The sequence below is a fragment of the Oncorhynchus mykiss genome, chromosome 11 (assembly GCF_057628025.1).
Source record: "Oncorhynchus mykiss isolate SJ-2025 chromosome 11, ASM5762802v1, whole genome shotgun sequence".
Taxonomy (NCBI): domain Eukaryota; kingdom Metazoa; phylum Chordata; class Actinopteri; order Salmoniformes; family Salmonidae; genus Oncorhynchus; species Oncorhynchus mykiss.
This window is the reverse complement of record NC_143032.1, coordinates 82,106,393-82,131,346: the sequence shown is the minus strand read 5'-3', so window position 1 is coordinate 82,131,346 and position 24,954 is coordinate 82,106,393. Positions and strand designations below refer to the sequence as shown.

At 37.0% G+C, this 24,954-nt stretch overlaps 1 protein-coding gene across 7 annotated transcripts in view; it reads right to left on the bottom strand.

Moving 5' to 3' along the window:
* The window catches only part of LOC110535134 (sodium-dependent phosphate transporter 2), a 130,014-nt gene that overhangs the window by 54,130 nt on the left and 50,930 nt on the right, over nucleotides 1-24,954 (bottom strand). For 6 of the 7 annotated variants that reach the window (XM_036936487.2, XM_036936491.2, XM_036936492.2 and 3 more), the window contains exons 2-3: nucleotides 10,694-11,285; nucleotides 10,011-10,151 (exon numbers count right to left, since the gene is read on the bottom strand). In XM_036936487.2, coding sequence (XP_036792382.2) covers nucleotides 10,011-10,151; nucleotides 10,694-10,985 — 433 coding nt within the window. In that variant the 5' untranslated portion in view covers nucleotides 10,986-11,285. Of the gene's footprint in view, nucleotides 1-10,010; nucleotides 10,152-10,693; nucleotides 11,286-14,940; nucleotides 15,111-24,954 lie in introns of those variants that run through there. The other variant, XM_036936489.2, reaches the window with a different exon arrangement.

Genomic DNA, 24,954 nt, shown 5'->3' with positions numbered 1-24,954 from the left:
AGGGTATATATATTATTATACTGTAGGGTATATATATTATTATACTGTAGGGTATATATATTATTATACTGTAGGGTATATATAGTATTATACTGTAGGGTATATATATTATTATACTGTAGGGTATATATAGTATCATACTGTAGGGTATATATAGTATTATACTGTAGGGTATATATATTATTATACTGTAGGGTATATATAGTATCATACGGTAGGATATATATATAGTATTATACTGTAGGGTATATATAGTATTATACTGTAGGGTATATATTATTATACTGTAGGGTATATATAGTATTATACTGTAGGGTATATATATTATTATACTGTAGGGTATATATAGTATCATACCGTAGGGTATATATAGTATCATACCGTAGGGTATATATATAGTATTATACTGTAGGGTATATATATTATTATACTGTAGGGTATATATATTATTATACTGTAGGGTATATATATTATTATACTGTAGGGTATATATAGTATTATACTGTAGGGTATATATAGTATTATACTGTAGGGTATATATATTATTATACTGTAGGGTATATATATTATTATACTGTAGGGTATATATAGTATTATACTGTAGGGTATATATAGTATTATACTGTAGGGTATATATATTATTATACTGTAGGGTATATATATTATTATACTGTAGGGTATATATAGTATTATACTGTAGGGTATATATATTATTATACTGTAGGGTATATATAGTATTATACTGTAGGGTATATATATTATTATACTGTAGGGTATATATATTATTATACTGTAGGGTATATATATAGTATCATACGGTAGGATATAGTATTATACTGTAGGGTATATATATTATTATACTGTAGGGTATATATAGTATCATACGGTAGGGTATATATAGTATTATACGGTAGGATATAGTATTATACTGTAGGGTATATATATTATTATACTGTAGGGTATATATAGTATCATACGGTAGGGTATATATAGTATTATACGGTAGGATATAGTATTATACTGTAGGGTATATATATTATTATACTGTAGGGTATATATATTATTATACTGTAGGGTATATATAGTATCATACGGTAGGGTATATATAGTATTATACGGTAGGATATAGTATCATACTGTAGGGTATATATATTATTATACTGTAGGGTATATATATTATTATACTGTAGGGTATATATAGTATTATACTGTAGGGTATATATATTATTATACTGTAGGGTATATATATTATCATATGGTAGGGTATATATATTATTATACTGTAGGGTATATATAGTATTATACTGTAGGGTATATATAGTATCATACCGTAGGGTATATATATTATTATACTGTAGGGTATATATATTATTATACTGTAGGGTATATATAGTATCATACGGTAGGGTATATATAGTATTATACGGTAGGATATAGTATTATACTGTAGGGTATATATATTATTATACTGTAGGGTATATATATTATTATACTGTAGGGTATATATAGTATCATACGGTAGGGTATATATAGTATTATACGGTAGGATATAGTATTATACTGTAGGGTATATATATTATTATACTGTAGGGTATATATAGTATTATACTGTAGGGTATATATATTATTATACTGTAGGGTATATATATTATCATATGGTAGGGTATATATATTATTATACTGTAGGGTATATATAGTATTATACTGTAGGGTATATATAGTATCATACCGTAGGGTATATATATTATTATACTGTAGGGTATATATAGTATTATACTGTAGGGTATATATAGTATCATACCGTAGGGTATATATATTATTATACTGTAGGGTATATATAGTATTATACTGTAGGGTATATATATTATCATATGGTAGGGTATATATATTATTATACTGTAGGGTATATATAGTATTATACTGTAGGGTATATATAGTATCATACCGTAGGGTATATATATTATTATACTGTAGGGTATATATATTATTATACTGTAGGGTATATATATTATTATACTGTAGGGTATATATATTATTATACTGTAGGGTATATATATTATTATACTGTAGGGTATATATATTATTATACTGTAGGGTATATATAGTATTATACTGTAGGGTATATATAGTATTATACTGTAGGGTATATATATTATTATACTGTAGGGTATATATATTATTATACTGTAGGGTATATATATTATTATACTGTAGGGTATATATAGTATTATACTGTAGGGTATATATAGTATTATACTGTAGGGTATATATATTATTATACTGTAGGGTATATATATTATTATACTGTAGGGTATATATAGTATCATATGGTAGGGTATATATAGTATTATACTGTAGGGTATATATAGTATCATATGGTAGGGTATATATAGTATCATACTGTAGGGTATATATAGTATCATACTGTAGGGTATATATAGTATCATATGGTAGGGTATATATATTATTATACTGTAGGGTATATATAGTATCATATGGTAGGGTATATATAGTATTATACTGTAGGGTATATATAGTATCATACTGTAGGGTATATATAGTATTATACTGTAGGGTATATATAGTATCATATGGTAGGGTATATATAGTATTATACTGTAGGGTATATATAGTATCATACTGTAGGGTATATATAGTATTATACTGTAGGGTATATATATTATTATACTGTAGGGTATATATATTATTATACTGTAGGGTATATATATTATTATACTGTAGGGTATATATAGTATTATACTGTAGGGTATATATAGTATCATACTGTAGGGTATATATAGTATCATATGGTAGGGTATATATATTATTATACTGTAGGGTATATATATTATTATACTGTAGGGTATATATAGTATTATACTGTAGGGTATATATAGTATCATACTGTAGGGTATATATAGTATCATACTGTAGGGTATATATAGTATTATACTGTAGGGTATATATATTATTATACTGTAGGGTATATATATTATTATACTGTAGGGTATATATATTATTATACTGTAGGGTATATATATTATTATACTGTAGGGTATATATATTATTATACTGTAGGGTATATATAGTATTATACTGTAGGGTATATATATTATTATACTGTAGGGTATATATATTATTATACTGTAGGGTATATATAGTATCATACTGTAGGGTATATATAGTATTATACTGTAGGGTATATATATTATTATACTGTAGGGTATATATATTATTATACTGTAGGGTATATATATTATTATACTGTAGGGTATATATATTATTATACTGTAGGGTATATATATTATTATACTGTAGGGTATATATATTATTATACTGTAGGGTATATATATTATTATACTGTAGGGTATATATATTATTATACTGTAGGGTATATATATTATTATACTGTAGGGTATATATATTATTATACTGTAGGGTATATATATTATTATACTGTAGGGTATATAGTATTATACTGTAGGGTATATATATTATTATACTGTAGGGTATATATATTATTATACTGTAGGGTATATAGTATTATACTGTAGGGTATATATAGTATCATACTGTAGGGTATATATATTATTATACTGTAGGGTATATATAGTATCATACCGTAGGGTATATATATTATTATACTGTAGGGTATATATATTATTATACTGTAGGGTATATATAGTATTATACTGTAGGGTATATATAGTATTATACTGTAGGGTATATATATTATTATACTGTAGGGTATATATAGTATTATACTGTAGGGTATATATATAGTATTATACGGTAGGGTATATATAGTATTATACTGTAGGGTATATATAGTATTATACTGTAGGGTATATATAGTATTATACTGTAGGGTATATATATAGTATTATACGGTAGGGTATATATAGTATCATACGGTAGGGTATATATAGTATTATACGGTAGGGTATATATAGTATTATACGGTAGGGTATATATAGTATTATACGGTAGGGTATATATAGTATTATACTGTAGGGTATATATAGTATTATACTGTAGGGTATATATAGTATTATACTGTAGGGTATATATATAGTATTATACGGTAGGGTATATATAGTATCATACGGTAGGGTATATATAGTATTATACGGTAGGGTATATATAGTATCATACGGTAGGGTATATATATTATCATACTGTAGGGTATATATAGTATCATACGGTAGGGTATATATATAGTATCATACGGTAGGATATAGTATTATACTGTAGGGTATATATAGTATTATACTGTAGGGTATATATATTATTATACTGTAGGGTATATATAGTATCATACTGTAGGGTATATATAGTATCATACTGTAGGGTATATATAGTATTATACTGTAGGGTATATATATTATTATACTGTAGGGTATATATAGTATTATACTGTAGGGTATATATAGTATCATACTGTAGGGTATATATAGTATCATACGGTAGGATATAGTATTATACTGTAGGGTATATATATTATTATACTGTAGGGTATATATAGTATCATACTGTAGGGTATATATATTATTATACTGTAGGGTATATATAGTATCATACTGTAGGGTATATATAGTATCATACCGTAGGGTATATATAGTATCATACGGTAGGGTATATATATTATTATACTGTAGGGTATATATAGTATCATACTGTAGGGTATATATAGTATCATACCGTAGGGTATATATAGTATCATACGGTAGGGTATATATAGTATTATACTGTAGGGTATATATAGTATCATACTGTAGGGTATATATAGTATTATACTGTAGGGTATATATAGTATTATACTGTAGGGTATATATAGTATCATACTGTAGGGTATATATATTATTATACTGTAGGGTATATATAGTATTATACTGTAGGGTATATATAGTATCATACTGTAGGGTATATATAGTATTATACTGTAGGGTATATATAGTATTATACTGTAGGGTATATATAGTATTATACTGTAGGGTATATATATAGTATTATACTGTAGGGTATATATATTATTATACTGTAGGGTATATATTATTATACTGTAGGGTATATATAGTATCATACGGTAGGGTATATATAGTATCATACCGTAGGATATAGTATCATACTGTAGGATATAGTATTATACGGTAGGGTATATATAGTATCATATGGTAGGGTATATATAGTATTATACTGTAGGGTATATATAGTATCATATGGTAGGGTATATATATTATTATACTGTAGGGTATATATATTATTATACTGTAGGGTATATATAGTATCATACTGTAGGGTATATATAGTATCATACTGTAGGGTATATATATTATTATACTGTAGGGTATATATATTATTATACTGTAGGGTATATATAGTATCATACTGTAGGGTATATATAGTATCATACTGTAGGGTATATATATTATTATACTGTAGGGTATATATATTAGTATACTGTAGGGTATATATAGTATTATACTGTAGGGTATATATATTATTATACTGTAGGGTATATATATTATTATACTGTAGGGTATATATATTATTATACTGTAGGGTATATATAGTATTATACTGTAGGGTATATATATTATTATACTGTAGGGTATATATAGTATCATACTGTAGGGTATATATATTATTATACTGTAGGGTATATATATTAGTATACTGTAGGGTATATATAGTATTATACTGTAGGGTATATATATTATTATACTGTAGGGTATATATATTATTATACTGTAGGGTATATATAGTATTATACTGTAGGGTATATATAGTATCATACCGTAGGGTATATATATTATTATACTGTAGGGTATATATATTATTATACTGTAGGGTATATATAGTATTATACTGTAGGGTATATATAGTATCATACCGTAGGGTATATATAGTATCATACCGTAGGGTATATATATAGTATTATACTGTAGGGTATATATAGTATTATACTGTAGGGTATATATATTATTATACTGTAGGGTATATATATTATTATACTGTAGGGTATATATAGTATTATACTGTAGGGTATATATATTATTATACTGTAGGGTATATATATTATTATACTGTAGGGTATATATATTATTATACTGTAGGGTATATATATTATTATACTGTAGGGTATATATAGTATTATACTGTAGGGTATATATATTATTATACTGTAGGGTATATATATTATTATACTGTAGGGTATATATATTATTATACTGTAGGGTATATATAGTATTATACTGTAGGGTATATATATTATTATACTGTAGGGTATATATATTATTATACTGTAGGGTATATATATTATTATACTGTAGGGTATATATATTATTATACTGTAGGGTATATATAGTATTATACTGTAGGGTATATATAGTATTATAGTGTAGGGTATATAGTATTATACTGTAGGGTATATATAGTATCATACTGTAGGGTATATATATTATTATACTGTAGGGTATATATAGTATTATACTGTAGGGTATATATATTATTATACTGTAGGGTATATATAGTATTATACTGTAGGGTATATATAGTATTATACTGTAGGGTATATATTATTATACTGTAGGGTATATATATTATTATACTGTAGGGTATATATAGTATTATACTGTAGGGTATATATAGTATCATACTGTAGGGTATATATAGTATTATACTGTAGGGTATATATATTATTATACTGTAGGGTATATATATTATTATACTGTAGGGTATATATAGTATTATACTGTAGGGTATATATATTATTATACTGTAGGGTATATATAGTATCATACGGTAGGGTATATATAGTATCATACTGTAGGGTATATATAGTATTATACTGTAGGGTATATATATTATTATACTGTAGGGTATATATATTATTATACTGTAGGGTATATATAGTATTATACGGTAGGGTATATATAGTATTATACTGTAGGGTATATATATTATTATACTGTAGGGTATATATATTATTATACTGTAGGGTATATATAGTATTATACTGTAGGGTATATATATTATTATACTGTAGGGTATATATATTATTATACTGTAGGGTATATATAGTATCATATGGTAGGGTATATATAGTATCATACTGTAGGGTATATATAGTATTATACTGTAGGGTATATATAGTATTATACTGTAGGGTATATATAGTATCATACGGTAGGGTATATATAGTATCATACTGTAGGGTATATATAGTATTATACTGTAGGGTATATATAGTATTATACTGTAGGGTATATATATTATTATACTGTAGGGTATATATAGTATTATACTGTAGGGTATATATAGTATCATATGGTAGGGTATATATATTATCATACTGTAGGGTATATATAGTATTATACTGTAGGGTATATATAGTATCATACTGTAGGGTATATATATTATTATACTGTAGGGTATATATAGTATTATACTGTAGGGTATATATATTATTATACTGTAGGGTATATATAGTATTATACTGTAGGATATATATAGTATCATACTGTAGGGTATATATATTATTATACTGTAGGGTATATATATTATCATACTGTAGGGTATATATAGTATTATACTGTAGGGTATATATAGTATCATACTGTAGGGTATATATATTATTATACTGTAGGGTATATATAGTATCATACTGTAGGGTATATATAGTATTATACTGTAGGGTATATATTATTATACTGTAGGGTATATATATTATTATACTGTAGGGTATATATATAGTATTATACTGTAGGGTATATATAGTATCATACTGTAGGGTATATATAGTATTATACTGTAGGGTATATATAGTATCATACTGTAGGGTATATATATTATTATACTGTAGGGTATATATAGTATTATACTGTAGGGTATATATATTATTATACTGTAGGGTATATATAGTATTATACTGTAGGATATATATAGTATCATACTGTAGGGTATATATATTATTATACTGTAGGGTATATATAGTATCATACTGTAGGGTATATATAGTATTATACTGTAGGGTATATATTATTATACTGTAGGGTATATATATTATTATACTGTAGGGTATATATATAGTATTATACTGTAGGGTATATATAGTATCATACTGTAGGGTATATATAGTATTATACTGTAGGGTATATATATTATTATACTGTAGGGTATATATATTATTATACTGTAGGGTATATATAGTATTATACTGTAGGGTATATATAGTATCATACTGTAGGGTATATATATTATTATACTGTAGGGTATATATATTATTATACTGTAGGGTATATATAGTATTATACTGTAGGGTATATATATTATTATACTGTAGGGTATATATAGTATTATACTGTAGGGTATATATATTATTATACTGTAGGGTATATATTATTATACTGTAGGGTATATATAGTATTATACTGTAGGGTATATATAGTATTATACTGTAGGGTATATATATTATTATACTGTAGGGTATATATATTATTATACTGTAGGGTATATATAGTATTATACTGTAGGGTATATATAGTATTATACTGTAGGGTATATATATTATTATACTGTAGGGTATATATATATTATTATACTGTAGGGTATATATAGTATCATACTGTAGGGTATATATATTATTATACTGTAGGGTATATATAGTATTATACTGTAGGGTATATATAGTATTATACTGTAGGGTATATATAGTATCATATGGTAGGATATAGTATTATACTGTAGGGTATATATAGTATTATACTGTAGGGTATATATATTATTATACTGTAGGGTATATATATTATTATACTGTAGGGTATATATAGTATCATACCGTAGGGTATATATATTATTATACTGTAGGGTATATATATTATTATACTGTAGGGTATATATATTAGTATACTGTAGGGTATATATAGTATTATACTGTAGGGTATATATAGTATCATACCGTAGGGTATATATATTATTATACTGTAGGGTATATATATTATTATACTGTAGGGTATATATAGTATTATACTGTAGGGTATATATATTATTATACTGTAGGGTATATATATTATTATACTGTAGGGTATATATAGTATCATACCGTAGGGTATATATATTATTATACTGTAGGGTATATATATTATTATACTGTAGGGTATATATAGTATTATACTGTAGGGTATATATATTATTATACTGTAGGGTATATATATTATTATACTGTAGGGTATATATATTATTATACTGTAGGGTATATATATTATTATACTGTAGGGTATATATATTATTATACTGTAGGGTATATATAGTATTATACTGTAGGGTATATATAGTATCATACCGTAGGGTATATATAGTATCATACCGTAGGGTATATATATTATTATACTGTAGGGTATATATATTATTATACTGTAGGGTATATATATTATTATACTGTAGGGTATATATATTATTATACTGTAGGGTATATATATTATTATACTGTAGGGTATATATATTATTATACTGTAGGGTATATATATTATTATACTGTAGGGTATATATATTATTATACTGTAGGGTATATATAGTATTATACTGTAGGGTATATATAGTATCATACCGTAGGGTATATATAGTATCATACCGTAGGGTATATATATTATTATACTGTAGGGTATATATATTATTATACTGTAGGGTATATATAGTATTATACTGTAGGGTATATATAGTATTATACTGTAGGGTATATATATTATTATACTGTAGGGTATATATAGTATTATACTGTAGGGTATATATAGTATCATACCGTAGGGTATATATATTATTATACTGTAGGGTATATATATTATTATACTGTAGGGTATATATAGTATCATACGGTAGGGTATATATAGTATCACATGGTATACAGCCCAGCCCTACTCAGACATGGGAAGACTAGCCCTTGGTGGGCTAAAAGAGTCATAGATAGTAAACCCAACTTCAGAGCATGCTGGGTAACGTAGTCATAGACATACCAATCTTGACCAGCTGCATCCACTGGACGCCCTTGGTGCCGATGGCCACCATGGAGAACCCGATGGTCGATCCAACGATGCAATGCGTCCCGGAGATGGGTAGTTTGAGGAAAGAGGCGATGAGCTGCCAAATCGCTGACCCTGTGGAAAAAGAGAGAGACAGAGAGACACACACAGAGAGAGAGAGAGAGATACAGAGAGAGAGAGAGCGCGAGACACACAGACAGACAGACAGAGACAGACAGACAGAGAGAGACAGACAGATGTCGTACAAGCTATGAGATATGAACCTTCCGTGAGAATTAAAACACAGGCTATGACTGAAAACATTGTTTACTAGCTGTTAAATCCCTTCAAGCTCAATTTCTCTCAAAGCTCATTGGAGGAAAGGGATCCACGATCCCTCCCTCAGACCTCCTCCAATGCACTTAGAGGAATTCAGGAAACACGGGTGGAAGAACTGAACATCTAGTAACATTATAAGACGTGGCTGATACTTGAGGACGACAGGGTATGGTATATATGTACCGACCATGGCCGATACTCGAGGACGACAGGGTATGGTATATATGTACCGACCATGGCCGATACTCGAGGACGACAGGGTATGGTATATACATACCGACCATGGCGATACTCGAGGACGACAGGGTATGGTATAGTACAGGGTATGGTATACGTACCGACCATGGCGCTGACCTCCCCCGCCATGAGAACAGGCACCGTCTCGTTGTACAGGTTGACGTCTATGATGCCTTTCCGTATGGTCTCCCCCACCTTGGCTCCAAGCAGCATGGAACCCAACGTCTCAAAGATGGACGCCAGGATACAGGCCTGTTTCAGCGTCACCACCCCCGACCCCACCGCCGTCCCGAACGAGTTGGCCACGTCGTTGGCCCCAACAGAGAAGGCAAGAATGAAGGCTATGACGAAGCCCAGGATCACCATCCACAGGTACTCCTGTAAATCCACCATCTTGACTCTCTATAAAAATAAATCCCAATCCACAGGGAAAACAAGGGAAAACTAAGCCAAACTAACTAAGGTGAGCTAGCTGTTAATATGTTGGAGAGGAGCTGTAAATCCTTTCCTCTGTGCGTACGAAGCTCTGCTGTGACTTCTTCCCCTTCCTGGTTGTGTTCAGATGGAGGGGAGCAACGTGTCGCTAACTGAGTGTCTGGAGGTCAGTCTGTGGAGAAGAGCAGGCTAGTGGCGGACAGAGGGGGCATTCCATGGCTCAGAGCTGAGACAGTCCCATCTACACCCTTCCCTCATCTGACAAACAAAACAAAACAAAGAGAGGTTAGAGGTCATGATTAGGATAGATATCCTGAGAGTCTACTGAATACTGGTAACACAGGGTGAGTGAAGAAGAGAGAGGTTAGAGGTCATGATTAGGATAGATATCCTGAGAGTCTACTGAATACTGGTAACACAGGGTGAGTGAAGAAGAGAGAGGTTAGAGGTCATGATTAGGATAGATATCCTGAGAGTCTACTGAATACTGGTAACACAGGGTGAGTGAAGAAGAGAGAGAGGTTAGAGGTCATGATTAGGATAGATATCCTGAGAGTCTACTGAATACTGGTAACACAGGGTGAGTGAAGAAGAGAGAGAGGTTAGAGGTCATGATTAGGATAGATATCCTGAGAGTCTACTGAATACTGGTAACACAGGGTGAGTGAAGAAGAGAGAGAGGTTAGAGGTCATGATTAGGATAGATATCCTGAGAGTCTACTGAATACTGGTAACACAGGGTGAGTGAAGAAGAGAGAGAGGTTAGAGGTCATGATTAGGATAGATATCCTGAGAGTCTACTGAATACTGGTAACACAGGGTGAGTGAAGAAGAGAGAGAGGTTAGAGGTCATGATTAGGATAGATATCCTGAGAGTCTACTGAATACTGGTAACACAGGGTGAGTGAAGAAGAGAGAGAGGTTAGAGGTCATGATTAGGATAGATATCCTGAGAGTCTACTGAATACTGGTAACACAGGGTGAGTGAAGAAGAGAGAGAGGTTAGAGGTCATGATTAGGATAGATATCCTGAGAGTCTACTGAATACTGGTAACACAGGGTGAGTGAAGAAGAGAGAGAGGTTAGAGGTCATGATCAGGATAGATATCCTGAGAGTCTACTGAATACTGGTAACACAGGGTGAGTGAAGAAGAGAGAGAGGTTAGAGGTCATGATTAGGATAGATATCCTGAGAGTCTACTGAATACTGTTAACACGGATTGAGTGAAGACAAAAGGTGGATGAGAGGTGTCGTATTTGATGAACACAAGCCCACTAAAGGGAGTGTGGGGCTGGGCAGCATTCCGTATACCGGGGTATTTTTAGGAATGGGAATAGGGAGTGGGAATATGGAATAGGGAGTGGGAATAGGGAATGGGGAATGGGAATAGGGAGTAGGAATAGGGAGTGGGAATAGGGAATGGGAATAGGGAATGGGAAGTGGGAATAGGGAATGGGAATAGGGAATGGGATGAGGGAATAGGGAATGGGAATAGGGAATGGGAATAGGGAATGGGAATAGGGAATAGGAATAGGGAATGGGAATAGGGAATGGGAATAGGGAATGGGAATAGGGAATGGGAATAGGGAATGGGAATAGGGAATGGGAATAGGGAATGGGAATAGGGAATAGGAATAGGGAATGGGAATAGGGAATGGGAATAGGGAATGGGATGAGGGAATGGGAATAGGGAATGGGAATAGGGAATAGGGAATGGGAATAGGAATAGGGAATGGGATGAGGGAATGGGAATAGGGAGTGGGAATAGGGAATGGGATGAGGGAATGGGAATAGGGAATGGGAATAGGGAATAGGGAATGGGAATAGGAATAGGGAATGGGATGAGGGAATAGGAATAGGGAATGGGAATAGGGAATGGGAATAGGGAATGGGATGAGGGAATAGGAATAGGGAATGGGAATAGGGAATGGGATGAGGGAATGGGATGAGGGAATAGGGAGTAGCGTCCTTTTGTGCACTGCCAGTAATACCATATACCCCGGTACAAGAACGGTATGAACATCTTGATACCGCCCAATCGTGTGTGTGTGTGTGTGTGTGTGCGCGCGCTTGCACGCATGTCAACGTAAGCAGAGGACAACTCTGATAACCAATCACAATAGGAAAATCATTGTATGGTCATCTGCACTTTAAAAATAATCAAATCATCCCCGTTAGCTGGACACTGTCGGCAGCGAGGCTATAAAAAGACGATATAAAAAGGCTATAAAAAGAGTGTGTGGTGAATGAGATGAGAGCTATGTGTTCAGCGTTGGAAGTAGCATATTGACACCACAACAAGGCCCCTGCTGACAGCTGCTATAAAAGTCTGATCACATTTCACTGCGTTCTCCTCTACTGGGCTCCCATCCGGATAAGATGGCATCTGATTTGGGCCAGTATCCACAAAGAGCCTTGGAGCAGGATGATCATCTAGGATCAGTATCCATATCAGTATATTCATTATGATATAAAAGTCTCCCAGTTATCAGCCAGTACTAGCTACCACCTAGCTGATACCACTATACAGTCTCCCAGTCAGCCAGCACCTAGCTGATACCACTTTACAGTCTCCCAGTCAGCCAGCCAGTACTAGCTACCACCTAGCTGATACCACTATACAGTCTCCCAGGTATCAGCCAGCACCTAGCTGATACCTCTATACAGTCTCCCAGTACTAGCTACCACCTAGCTGATACCACTATACAGTCTCCCAGTCAGCCAGCACCTAGCTGATACCACTATACAGTCTCCCAGTCAGCCAGCACCTAGCTGATACCACTATACAGTCTCCCAGTACTAGCTACCACCTAGCTGATACCACTATACAGTCTCCCAGTCAGTCAGCACCTAGCTGATACCACTATACAGTCTCCCAGTACTAGCTACCACCTAGCTGATACCTCTATACAGTCTCCCAGTACTAGCTACCACCTAGCTGATACCACTATACAGTCTCCCAGGTATCAGCCAGCACCTAGCTGATACCACTATACAGTCTCCCAGTCAGCCAGCCAGTACTAGCTACCACCTAGCTGATACCACTATACAGTCTCCCAGTCAGCCAGCACCTAGCTGATACCACTATACAGTCTCCCAGTCATCAGCTACCACCTAGTCCTCCCAGTCATCAGCTACCACTAGCTGATACTACTATAACAGTCTCCCAGTTATCAGCCACCACCTAGCTGATACCTCTATACAGTCTCCCAGTACTAGCTACCACCTAGCTGATACCTCTATACAGTCTCCCAGTACTAGCTACCACCTAGCTGATACCACTATACAGTCTCCCAGTCAGCCAGCACCTAGCTGATACCACTATACAGTCTCCCAGTCATCAGCTACCACCTAGTCCTCCCAGTCATCAGCTACCACCTAGTCCTCCCAGTCATCAGCTACCACTAGCTGATACTACTATACAGTCTCCCAGTTATCAGCCACCACCTAGCTGATACCACTATAACAGTCTCCCAGTTATCAGCTGGTTAGAGCGTTGGGACAGTAAACGAAAGGTTGCTTGTTCAAATCCCCGAGCCGGTGATGTTGGAAAAAAAATCTGCCGTTCTGCCCTGGAGCAAAGCAGTTCACACCCACAACAACTGGATTTAATGTTGATTAAGGCAGCTCCCCCGCAGAGGTGTTTAGTTAAATGGGGAAGACATTTCGGTTGAATGCAATTCAGTTGTGCAACTGACGAGGTATCCCCTTTCCCCACATTAGCTGGCTGATGACACTACAAAGCCTCCCGTTTAGCAACCTACACTAGCTAAAAAACCTACTGCTAATGTCTAGTTTTCAACAAATTGCATAGTATAACTACCAAGCGGAATATATAAACCAAGCAGAAGGACCAAACAAAACATATACCTACCAAGCAAGTAGTAATTAAAATAAGCATTAAAACGTTACCGTCTTCCAGTAGGCTAGCTCCACCAGCACTTTAGACGGCATCAAACATTATTTACAGTGTAGTCAGGACTAGTCCGAACCCTGCTCTCACTGCTTTAGTCCTCCTGCTGCAGCTTGCCGTCTTAAAAGGTTCTTAGTGAGAGAGTCACCACCACAACACAAACAAGCAGCGAGAGGGTTTTTTAAATGAGCCTATAAGTACATGCAGACTTCCCAAGGCTGAGACAGGCAGGCAGCTACGGGGCTATTCTCAGATGAACAAAACATGTTTATGGATTCAACCAGTTAACACTAGCAACAGCCTAAACATATTTAGATTCTGACCTCAGACCTGTATTTGGGTGAAAACAGTATATACTAGGTAGCTGACAACTTGTTTATGAGCTGTTCCCAGACCTGTATTTGGGTGACGACAGTAGATCGCTCGAAGCTGACACTTGTTTATGAACAGATTCCAGACCTGTATTTGGGTGATGACAATAGACACTAGGTAACTGACACATTATTTATGAGCTATACCCAGACCTGTACTTAGGTGAAGACAGTAAATTGCTCTAAGCTGACACTTGTTTATGAACAGACTCCAGATCTGTATTTCGGTGAATACTCTAGGTTAGATGTCTTCTAGAGACACAAAATTCCAGGTTCGGGTCCCAAATTCTTACTGTTGTCTAGGACCTGGGTCAGGTCTGATATAATTGCCACGGGTCTCGGTAGGTGCAATTAAAATGTATTTAAATCGACTGGACCTGTCCACTGTTAATTAAAATGTATTTAAATCGACTGGACCTGTCCACTGTTAATTAAAATGTATTTAAATCGACTGGACCTGTCCACTGTTAATTAAAATGTATTTAAATCGACTGGACCTGTCCACTGTTAATTAAAATGTATTTAAATCGACTGGACCTGTCCACTGTTAATTAAAATGTATTTAAATCGACTGGACCTGTCCACTGTTAATTAAAATGTATTTAAATCGACTGGACCTGTCCACTGTTAATTAAAATGTATTTAAATCGACTGGACCTGTCCACTGTTAATTAAAATGTATTTAAATCGACTGGACCTGTCCACTGTTAATTAAAATGTATTTAAATCGACTGGACCTGTCCACTGTTAATTAAAATGTATTTAAATCGACTGGACCCGTCTTCTGTTAAGTGAATGGATTTATCGACTGGACCCGATTGCACCTGTCCTCTGTTAATTTAATGTGTGTGACATGATGAAAGCAGCGCAAGCTTGTTATGTGTCAGCCAATTGCAACTCAATAAAACGTACAGCTTATAGGGCAGCAGGGTAGCCTAATGGTTAGAGAGTTGGACTAGTAACTGGTAACTGGAAGGTTGCAAGTTCAAATCCCCGAGCTGACAACGTTTCAAATCTGTCGTTGTGCCCCTGAACAAGGCAGTTAACCCACTGTTCCTAGACCGTCATTGAAAATAAGAATTTGTTCTTAAAATAAATAATAATAAAGGTAAAAAAATATATTTAAAAAATGCCCAGCTGGTTCCAGCTGCGCAACTGCTGCTAAGCCTTGGCTACTGTCGATTACAAAGATGGACGACTTTTTCATTCAAGTAAAATTAAAGTTACAGAGTACAGTGAAAAGAAACCGACAAGAGCCGAGTTTTAATATTGTAGTGGACAAAGATTTTTTTTTTAAATTCACTATCACATTTATCATTTGTTTTCTCATGATCATTAACCAGTTCTTTAATATGCAGAAAGTGTCTTGTTTCATTTCATACTAGCATTTGTTGAGACATTTTTGTTGGCCAAATGAAGTTCAGGCTATTTAAAGATAGGATATAAGTAGGTCTGTTGTCAAATAAATAGCATTAGCCTATTGCTGTCATTTGTTGGTAATTGCTGCAATATAGGCCACACCCTCCAGACAAAAGATTTTGCGTGTCCCCTGGGGAGGTTCGAGGACACAAAAAGACAGACACTCTACCGACCATCTTTTACAACTACCGTATTACTGGGGTTTACCAGCCAGACTATTGGGCGCCAGAAATGTGGATTCCAAGGGGGGGGGGGGGGGGGAAAGGAGGAGTCAGGCTATGACACCGCACCTTGTAACAAACGGAAGTAGTACCAAGAGTGCCGGTGACGTTTGAACAAATGTTTCTGAACAAATGTATCAAAATGAAGGACTCGTTTGGTATAACTAGAGGCATACTGTGATATTTGTCGTCTTTTTCTATGTCATTTACAAGGGGTATAATGTGCATTTGCTGTAACATGGAATTAATGTATTTACTTCACCCGAGGCATGTTTAGAACCTACAGGCTACGTATTCTGTTTTCTGTACATTACAAAACAGTCTGTGGACACTTAGGAGGAAATCTTAATTTTACGTGAGGACTGGCTTCCGTCTGCCCATTCTACCATAAAGGCCTGATTGGTGGAGTGCTGCAGAGATGCTGGTCCTTCTGGAAGGTTCTCCCATCTCCACAGATGAACTCTGGAGCTCCGTCAGAGTGAGCGTCGGGTTCTTGGTCACCACTCTGACCAAGGCCCTTCTTTCCCAATTGCTCAGTTTGGCCGGGCGGTCAGCTCTAGGATAATTCTTATATTTAAGAATGATGGAGGCCACTGTGTTCATGGGGACCTTCAATACTGTAGAAATGTTTTGGTACCTTTCCCCCAGATCTGTGCCTCGGCACAAATCCTGTCTCGGAGCTCTACGGACAATACCTTTGAAAACCGATGTCAAAGCTGCCGTGCATACCTATATGACGTAATGATGCAAAGTAAAATGTTGAGCTACACAGCATTCCTAACCATTCCCAGCATGCAACACAGCATTCCTAACCTGTCTGCTGTATGGAGCGAGCAGTCACAACAAGTCCAGCAGTCATTTGAAAAGAGTAAGTACATTTCAGCGAGACAACTCAAAGGCGAAATCCACTAACGCCAAGATAATGGAATTCATTCGCCCTTGACAATCAATCGTTCTCTGTCGAGGGTGATGTTGGCTTTCAATGACTGATCGAGCACCGGTACACACACTACCAAGTGCGCTATTTTTCAGATGTTGCCCTACCGGAGCAACACAGTATTAGCGTCACTGCTATTAGCTTCACGACATACTATGGAACGCTGTTTGGGTCTTTGCGTGTCAAAAAAGATACATGTCAAATACGTTTTTAATTTAACATGTCAAATAACACAGTTCTATTATAGAATGTTGTGTGTTCTGAATTTGCACGTGCAAGCCAAGCGCCACCACTACTATCAGTAGCGCTGTCAAAAGCTGTACCAACAAAAAAAGTCTGTAAACAAGCAAACACCGGGTCACGAACGATGCGTTTACAATACCGTGTTGGTAATAAAACATTATTTGTTTGAGCGCAACTTCTGGGGTAGCTAGCTTTAGCTTGGTTCCTAGCTAGCACCAATACAACCAGCCTGAACACAACGACCAGTTAAAACTGCAGTCAATTTCATTATTCATAGCAATGATTTAGGAATCCTTGTAAGTATTAGCTAGGTAGCCACTTGTTGTTCACCTATTGAAATTGAACGTTATAAGCAGCCAGCTAGCTTCATCTGGCTTGTGAGGCTCGACCGGACCGGGTTGTATAGCTTAGTCACAATCAGGATTAGGCACAAAAGTGGAATTTGCTGTTTGCCTTCAAAATAAAAGTATGTCATTGACAGTGATGCAAATGAATACAATAGCAGAATTATGCCATAATTGAAAAGATCATGCTAAACAAGGTTGGAATGAAATCAACAAAAGACAATAATTTGTCAATTTGACAAAAATCTGTTGAAATCACACTGAATGTATTATATTTTAGAATTGCATTGGGGGCATACTTATTAAACTGTGCATCCTTAACTATGGATTGTGGATCAATGACATGGGGTATCAGTCGAAAAAAAAAATAAAAAGAGAATTTCCTTCCTCTCCGGCAACTGAGTTAGGAAGGACACCTGTATCTTTGTAGTGACTGGGTGTATTGATACACCATCCAAAGTGTAATTAATAACTTCCCCATGCTCAGAGATATTCAATTTCCTATTATTTTTTAAAAAATATGTTTTAATTTTTTTAACTACCAGAAAGTGCTCTTCTTTGAGAGGGGAAACCTCCCTGGTCTTTGAATCTATTTTGGAAATTCACTGCTCGACTGAGGGACATTACAGAGATGAGGTAGTCATTTAAAAAGTCATGTTAAAACACTATTATTGCACACGCAGTCCATGCAACTTATGAAGCACATGTTTACTCCTGAACAATTTTAGTCTTGCCATAACAAAAGGGTTGAATACTTATTGACTCAAGACATTTAAGCTATCATGTTTTATTCATTTGTAAAAAATTATAATAATAATAATCTAAAAACAAAAAAATTAAATTCCACTTTGACATTATGGGGTATTCTGTATAGGCCAGTGACACAATCTCAATTTAATTTATTAAATTCAGGCTGTAACACGACAAAATGTGTAAAGTCAAGGTGTGTATATATATATATATACACTATATATACAAAAGTATGTGGACACCCCTTTAAATTAGTGGATTTGGTATTATTTCAGCCACACCCATTGCTGACAGGTGTATAAAAAATAAATCAAGCACACAGCCATGCAATCTCCATAGACAAACATTGGCAGTGGAACGGCCTTACTGAAAAGCTCAGTGACTTTCAACGTGGCATCGTCATAGAAAAAGTACAAAAACATGTATGCACTGACTACTGTAAGGTGCTCAAGATAATCTGCTAAATTACTAAAAATGTAAACGTAAAAAGAAATTGCCTTTCGGGTCTGTTGGGAAAGCCACAGATCCATTTCTAAAACGGGTCTAACTTTAAAACTGTGAAGACGTCTACTGTAGGTAGCTGACACATTGTTTATGAACTCTACCCAGACCTATATTTGTGTGAAGACGCGAGCTGAAATGTTGTTTATGAGTCGAACGGAGGCCTGTATTTGGGCAGACAGGGACAGCGTCATGGCAAAGAATATAATTTCAGCCTGTCTATCTGGTAACCCAACTGATCACAAAGCGGCAGAACCAGACACTAGCAACAGATTATGGGAGTAGGTACGATAAACACATTTTCTCTCACCGCCAGAATGTGTTAGATGGTTGGTGTACTGCAGTGGAGCTACAATAACAGCTTCTGGACATGAAGGAACACACCTGGTATCAAATACCATTTAGAATCTTTCAAATTATTTTAGCATTTGCTTCAGCCTGACCTGGAGTGCCAGATGCACAGGGTTTGCACTTTCTCATTGTTTCCATTGCACAAGGGAAGCTCAATCAAGCCCAGATTCAGTATTTGTAATGATTTTGAATGGTATTTCAACCCGTGTTTGGACAGAAGCAACCAGCCTGCGATGCTCATGTCCCCTACACAGGATTCAAACCCCCCAGAGAAATCTCACCTTCTGATAAAAAAAAAAACCTCATCCTGATACACAATGGAACGGTCTGATTTGTTTCCCCCAAAATATTATCCAAGTCAATTTATATAGGAGGTAAATGCAGCACATTTTCTCCTATATAAAGCCTATTGTCTAACAGGGAATTTAAATGTAAACAGCTTGAAAGCCAGACTAACACATTAACTGATTGTGTGCTCTGGGCACGTGGGCTACGAATCTCTTTCCTAAAACATCCCACTCTACTAGCGCTCGTGCCACTCAGACACAGTCCCCCCTCTCTCCAGCGCCCTCCCTCTGTCCCCCCTCTCTCCAGCTCCCTCCCTCTGTCCCATAGCCCACCCTCTCTCTCCAGCTCCCTCCCTCTGTCCCACAGCCCACCCTCTCTCTCCAGCTCCCTCCCTCTGTCCCACAGCCCACCCTCTCTCCAGCTCCCTCCCTCTGTCCCACAGCCCACCCTCTCTCTCCAGCTCCCTCCCTCTGTCCCACAGCCCACCCTCTCTCTCCAGCTCCCTCCCTCTGTCCCATAGCCCACCCTCTCTCTCCAGCTCCCTCCCTCTGTCCCACAGCCCACCCTCTCTCTCCAGCTCCCTCCCTCTGTCCCACAGCCCACCCTCTCTCCAGCTCCCTCCCTCTGTCCCACAGCCCACCCTCTCTCCAGCTCCCTCCCTCTGTCCTACAGCCCACCCTCTCTCCAGCTCCCTCCCTCTGTCCCACAGCCCACCCTCTCTCTCCAGCTCACTCCCTCTGTCCCACAGCCCACCCTCTCTCCAGCTCCCTCCCTCTGTCCCACAGCCCACCCTCTCTCTCCAGCTCCCTCCCTCTGTCCCACAGCCCACCCTCTCTCTCCAGCTCCCCCCCTCTGTCCAGCTCCCTCCCACCCTCTCTCCAGCGCCCTCCCTCTGTCCCCCCTCTCTCCAGCGCCCTCCCTCTGCACCCCCTCTCTCCAGTGTCCCCCTCTCTCCAGCTCCCACCCTCTGTCCCACCCTCTCTCCAGCTCCCACCCTCTGTCTCACAGCCCACCCTCTCTCCAGCTCCCTCCCTCTGTCCCACAGCCCACCCTCTCTCTCCAGCTCCCCCCCTCTGTCCAGCTCCCTCCCACCCTCTCTCCAGCGCCCTCCCTCTGTCCCCCCTCTCTCCAGCTCCCACCCTCTGTCCCCCCTCTCTCCAGCTCCCTCCCTCTGTCCCACAGCCCACCCGCTCTCTCCAGCGCCCTCCCTCTGTCCCATCCTCTCTCCAGCTCCCTCCCTCTGTCCAACAGCCCAGATCTCTCTAGAACACTTACTTAGTGCCCTATCAGACCCGTGTGTGTTTCGCTGGCCCAACATCAACCACAACGCCCACTAAACTACAGCTTTCACACAACGTAGTCCCAACAATGGCTACGGGCCGCTGCTTGATCCTCAATGTTGCATAGTGACTATGGACAGATACATAACCTGTTGGGAAATGGCACCTTATTCCCTTTATAGTGCACTACTTTGGACCAGGGCCCATATGGTTCTGGTCAATAGTAATGCCGTATATAGGGATTACATAGTACACTTACGCAATGAAGGTCTACAGTAGTCACAACAGCACTGTAAGGTAGCACCATGGTGTAGCTGGAGGACAGCTAGCTTCCATCCTCCTCTGGCTATATTGACTTCAATACAAAACCTAGGAGGCTTGTGCTCCTCACCCCCTTCCATAGACTTACATGGTAATTATGATGACTTCCAGAGGACGTCCTCCGTCCTCCTCAATTGTCTGATCAAAGGATCAGAGAATTACCCTGGTACTACGCATGTGTGACTTAGAAGCTTGGTGAGTTGGTGATATTATTGGATAGATTAAGATGGTGAATAGTGATAGAGGCATTTTTAGGGAATTATTCAATTCAAATTAGTTTATTCAAACTACAGGATACGGAGGTAGATTATATACTGTTTACTTGGTTTTAGAACTTTTGGGCGGGTTAGGGTTAGGGTTTTTGGGCGGGTTAGGGTTAGGGTTTTTGGGCGGGTTAGGGTTTTTGGGCATGTTAGGGTTAGGGTTTTTGGGCATGTTAGGGTTAGGGTTTTTGGGCATGTAGGGTTAGGGTTAGGGATTTTGGGCATGTTAGGGTTAGGGTTTTTGGGCATGTTAGGGTTAGGGTTTTTGGGCATGTTAGGGTTAGGGTTTTTGGGAATGTTAGACTTGGCTTTTAGGTGGCGCGATGAAAGGGACAGTTCTACTGACAAGGATCTTTCAGAATGTGGTTCAACTGTGGCACAGAACCAGATAGCTGTGTGTGTGTGTGTGTGTGTGTGTGTGTGTGTGTGTGTGTGTGTGTCAGGGGGAATTGTCAGGCCTGATATTCTAAACAGGGAAACAGTGAACGAGACAGCTGCAGCAGACATTCACCAGAACCATTCCCATCTGCTCATTCTAGAACCTTCACAGAACTCTCCCATCTGCTCATTCTAGAACCTTCACAGAACTCTCCCATCTGCTCATTCTAGAACCTTCACAGAACTCTCCCATCTGCTCATTCTAGAATATTCCTGTCTCCTGGTATCCCCATTCGCTACTCTTCCTGGGGTCCACAAAAAAAAACACTGACGGACAAGTCACACAAATTTAAACTACAATGATATACACTCAATACAAATCAAACAGAACGACGTTCTGAAGAGACCAAATTCACAAACACTTCTATTTATACACTCATCACTTACATACAGGCTCACATACAAACACTCACCTATGACACAAATCAACCCCCCCACCCCCAGAGAGACTTAACGTCTGTGAAAGCACATAGCAGCTGTAGCCAGCTTTAAAAAATACCAGTGTTCAAATTTAATTTAGGAAATAATTGGACAAGTTTGAATTCTCCCACACATACACTAAAAGTATTTTTTTCAGAAGAAGGTTCTACACCAGCGTATCTAGCCTAATATATTGATGGGAAATTAATAAAATCTTCAGCAAATGCCAGTCCTTGAATTAAAAAAATAAAAAATAAAAAACATCCCAACCTTAATCAGAATAATCTGAGGGATTTAAAGCTCTCTACGGTTCTTTACTGTCAAAAAAACGTTTGAGATCAATCTAGACAAACCAATGTTTTATGACCACATAACCCTCCATTCCCTGCATTTGTTGATCACAGTTCTGCTCTCAATTCCATGGACCAACACAGTGAATGGAATTCCATGGACCAACACAGTGAACGGAATTCCATGGACCAACACAACACAGTGAACGGAATTCCATGGACCAACACAGTGAATGGAATTCCATGGACCAACACAGTGAACGGAATTCCATGGACCAACACAACACAGTGAACGGAATTCCATGGACCAACACAACACAGTGAATGGAATTCCATGGACCAACACAGTGAACGGAATTCCATGGACCAACACAACACAGTGAACGGAATTCCATGGACCAACACAACACAGTGAACGGAATTCCATGGACCAACACAACACAGTGAACGGAATTCCATGGACCAACACAGTGAACGGAATTCCATGGACCAACACAGTGAACGGAATTCTATGGATCAACACAGTGAACGGAATTCCATGGACCAACACAACACAGTGAACGGAATTCCATGGACCAACACAACACAGTGAACGGAATTCCATGGACCAACACAACACAGTGAACGGATTTCCATGGACCAACACAACACAGTGAACGGATTTCCATGGACCAACACAACACAGTGAATGGAATTCCATGGACCAACACAACACAGTGAACGGAATTCCATGGACCAACACAACACAGTGAACGGAATTCCATGGACCAACACAACACAGTGAACGGAATTCCATGGACCAACACAACACAGTGAACGGATTTCCATGGACCAACACAACACAGTGAATGGAATTCCATGGACCAACACAACACAGTGAATGGAATTCCATGGACCAACACAACACAGTGAATGGAATTCCATGGACCAACAACACAGTGGATGGAATTCCATGGACCAACAACACAGTGAATGGAATTCAATGGACCAACACAGTGAACGGAATTCCATGGACCAACACAACACAGTGAATGGAATTCCATGGACCAACACAGTGAATGGAATTCCATGGACCAACAACACAGTGAACGGAATTCCATGGACCAACACAGTGAACATAATTCCATGGACCAACACAACACAGTGAACGGAATTCCATGGACCAACACAACACAGTGAACGGAATTCCATGGACCAACACAACACAGTGAACAGAATTCCATGGACCAACACAACACAGTGAACGGAATTCCATGGTCCAACAACACAGTGAACGGAATTCCATGGACCAACACAGCGAACGGAATTCCATGGACCAACACAGTGAATGGAATTCCATGGACCAGTGAACGGAATTCCATGGACCAGTGAACAGAATTCCATGGACCAGTGAACAGAATTCCATGGACCAGTGAACAGAATTCCATGGACCAGTGAACGGAATTCCATGGACCAGTGAACGGAATTCCATGGACCAGTGAACGGAATTCCATGGACCAGTGAACAGAATTCCATGGACCAGTGAACGGAATTCCATGGACCAACACAACACAGTGAACAGAATTCCATGGACCCG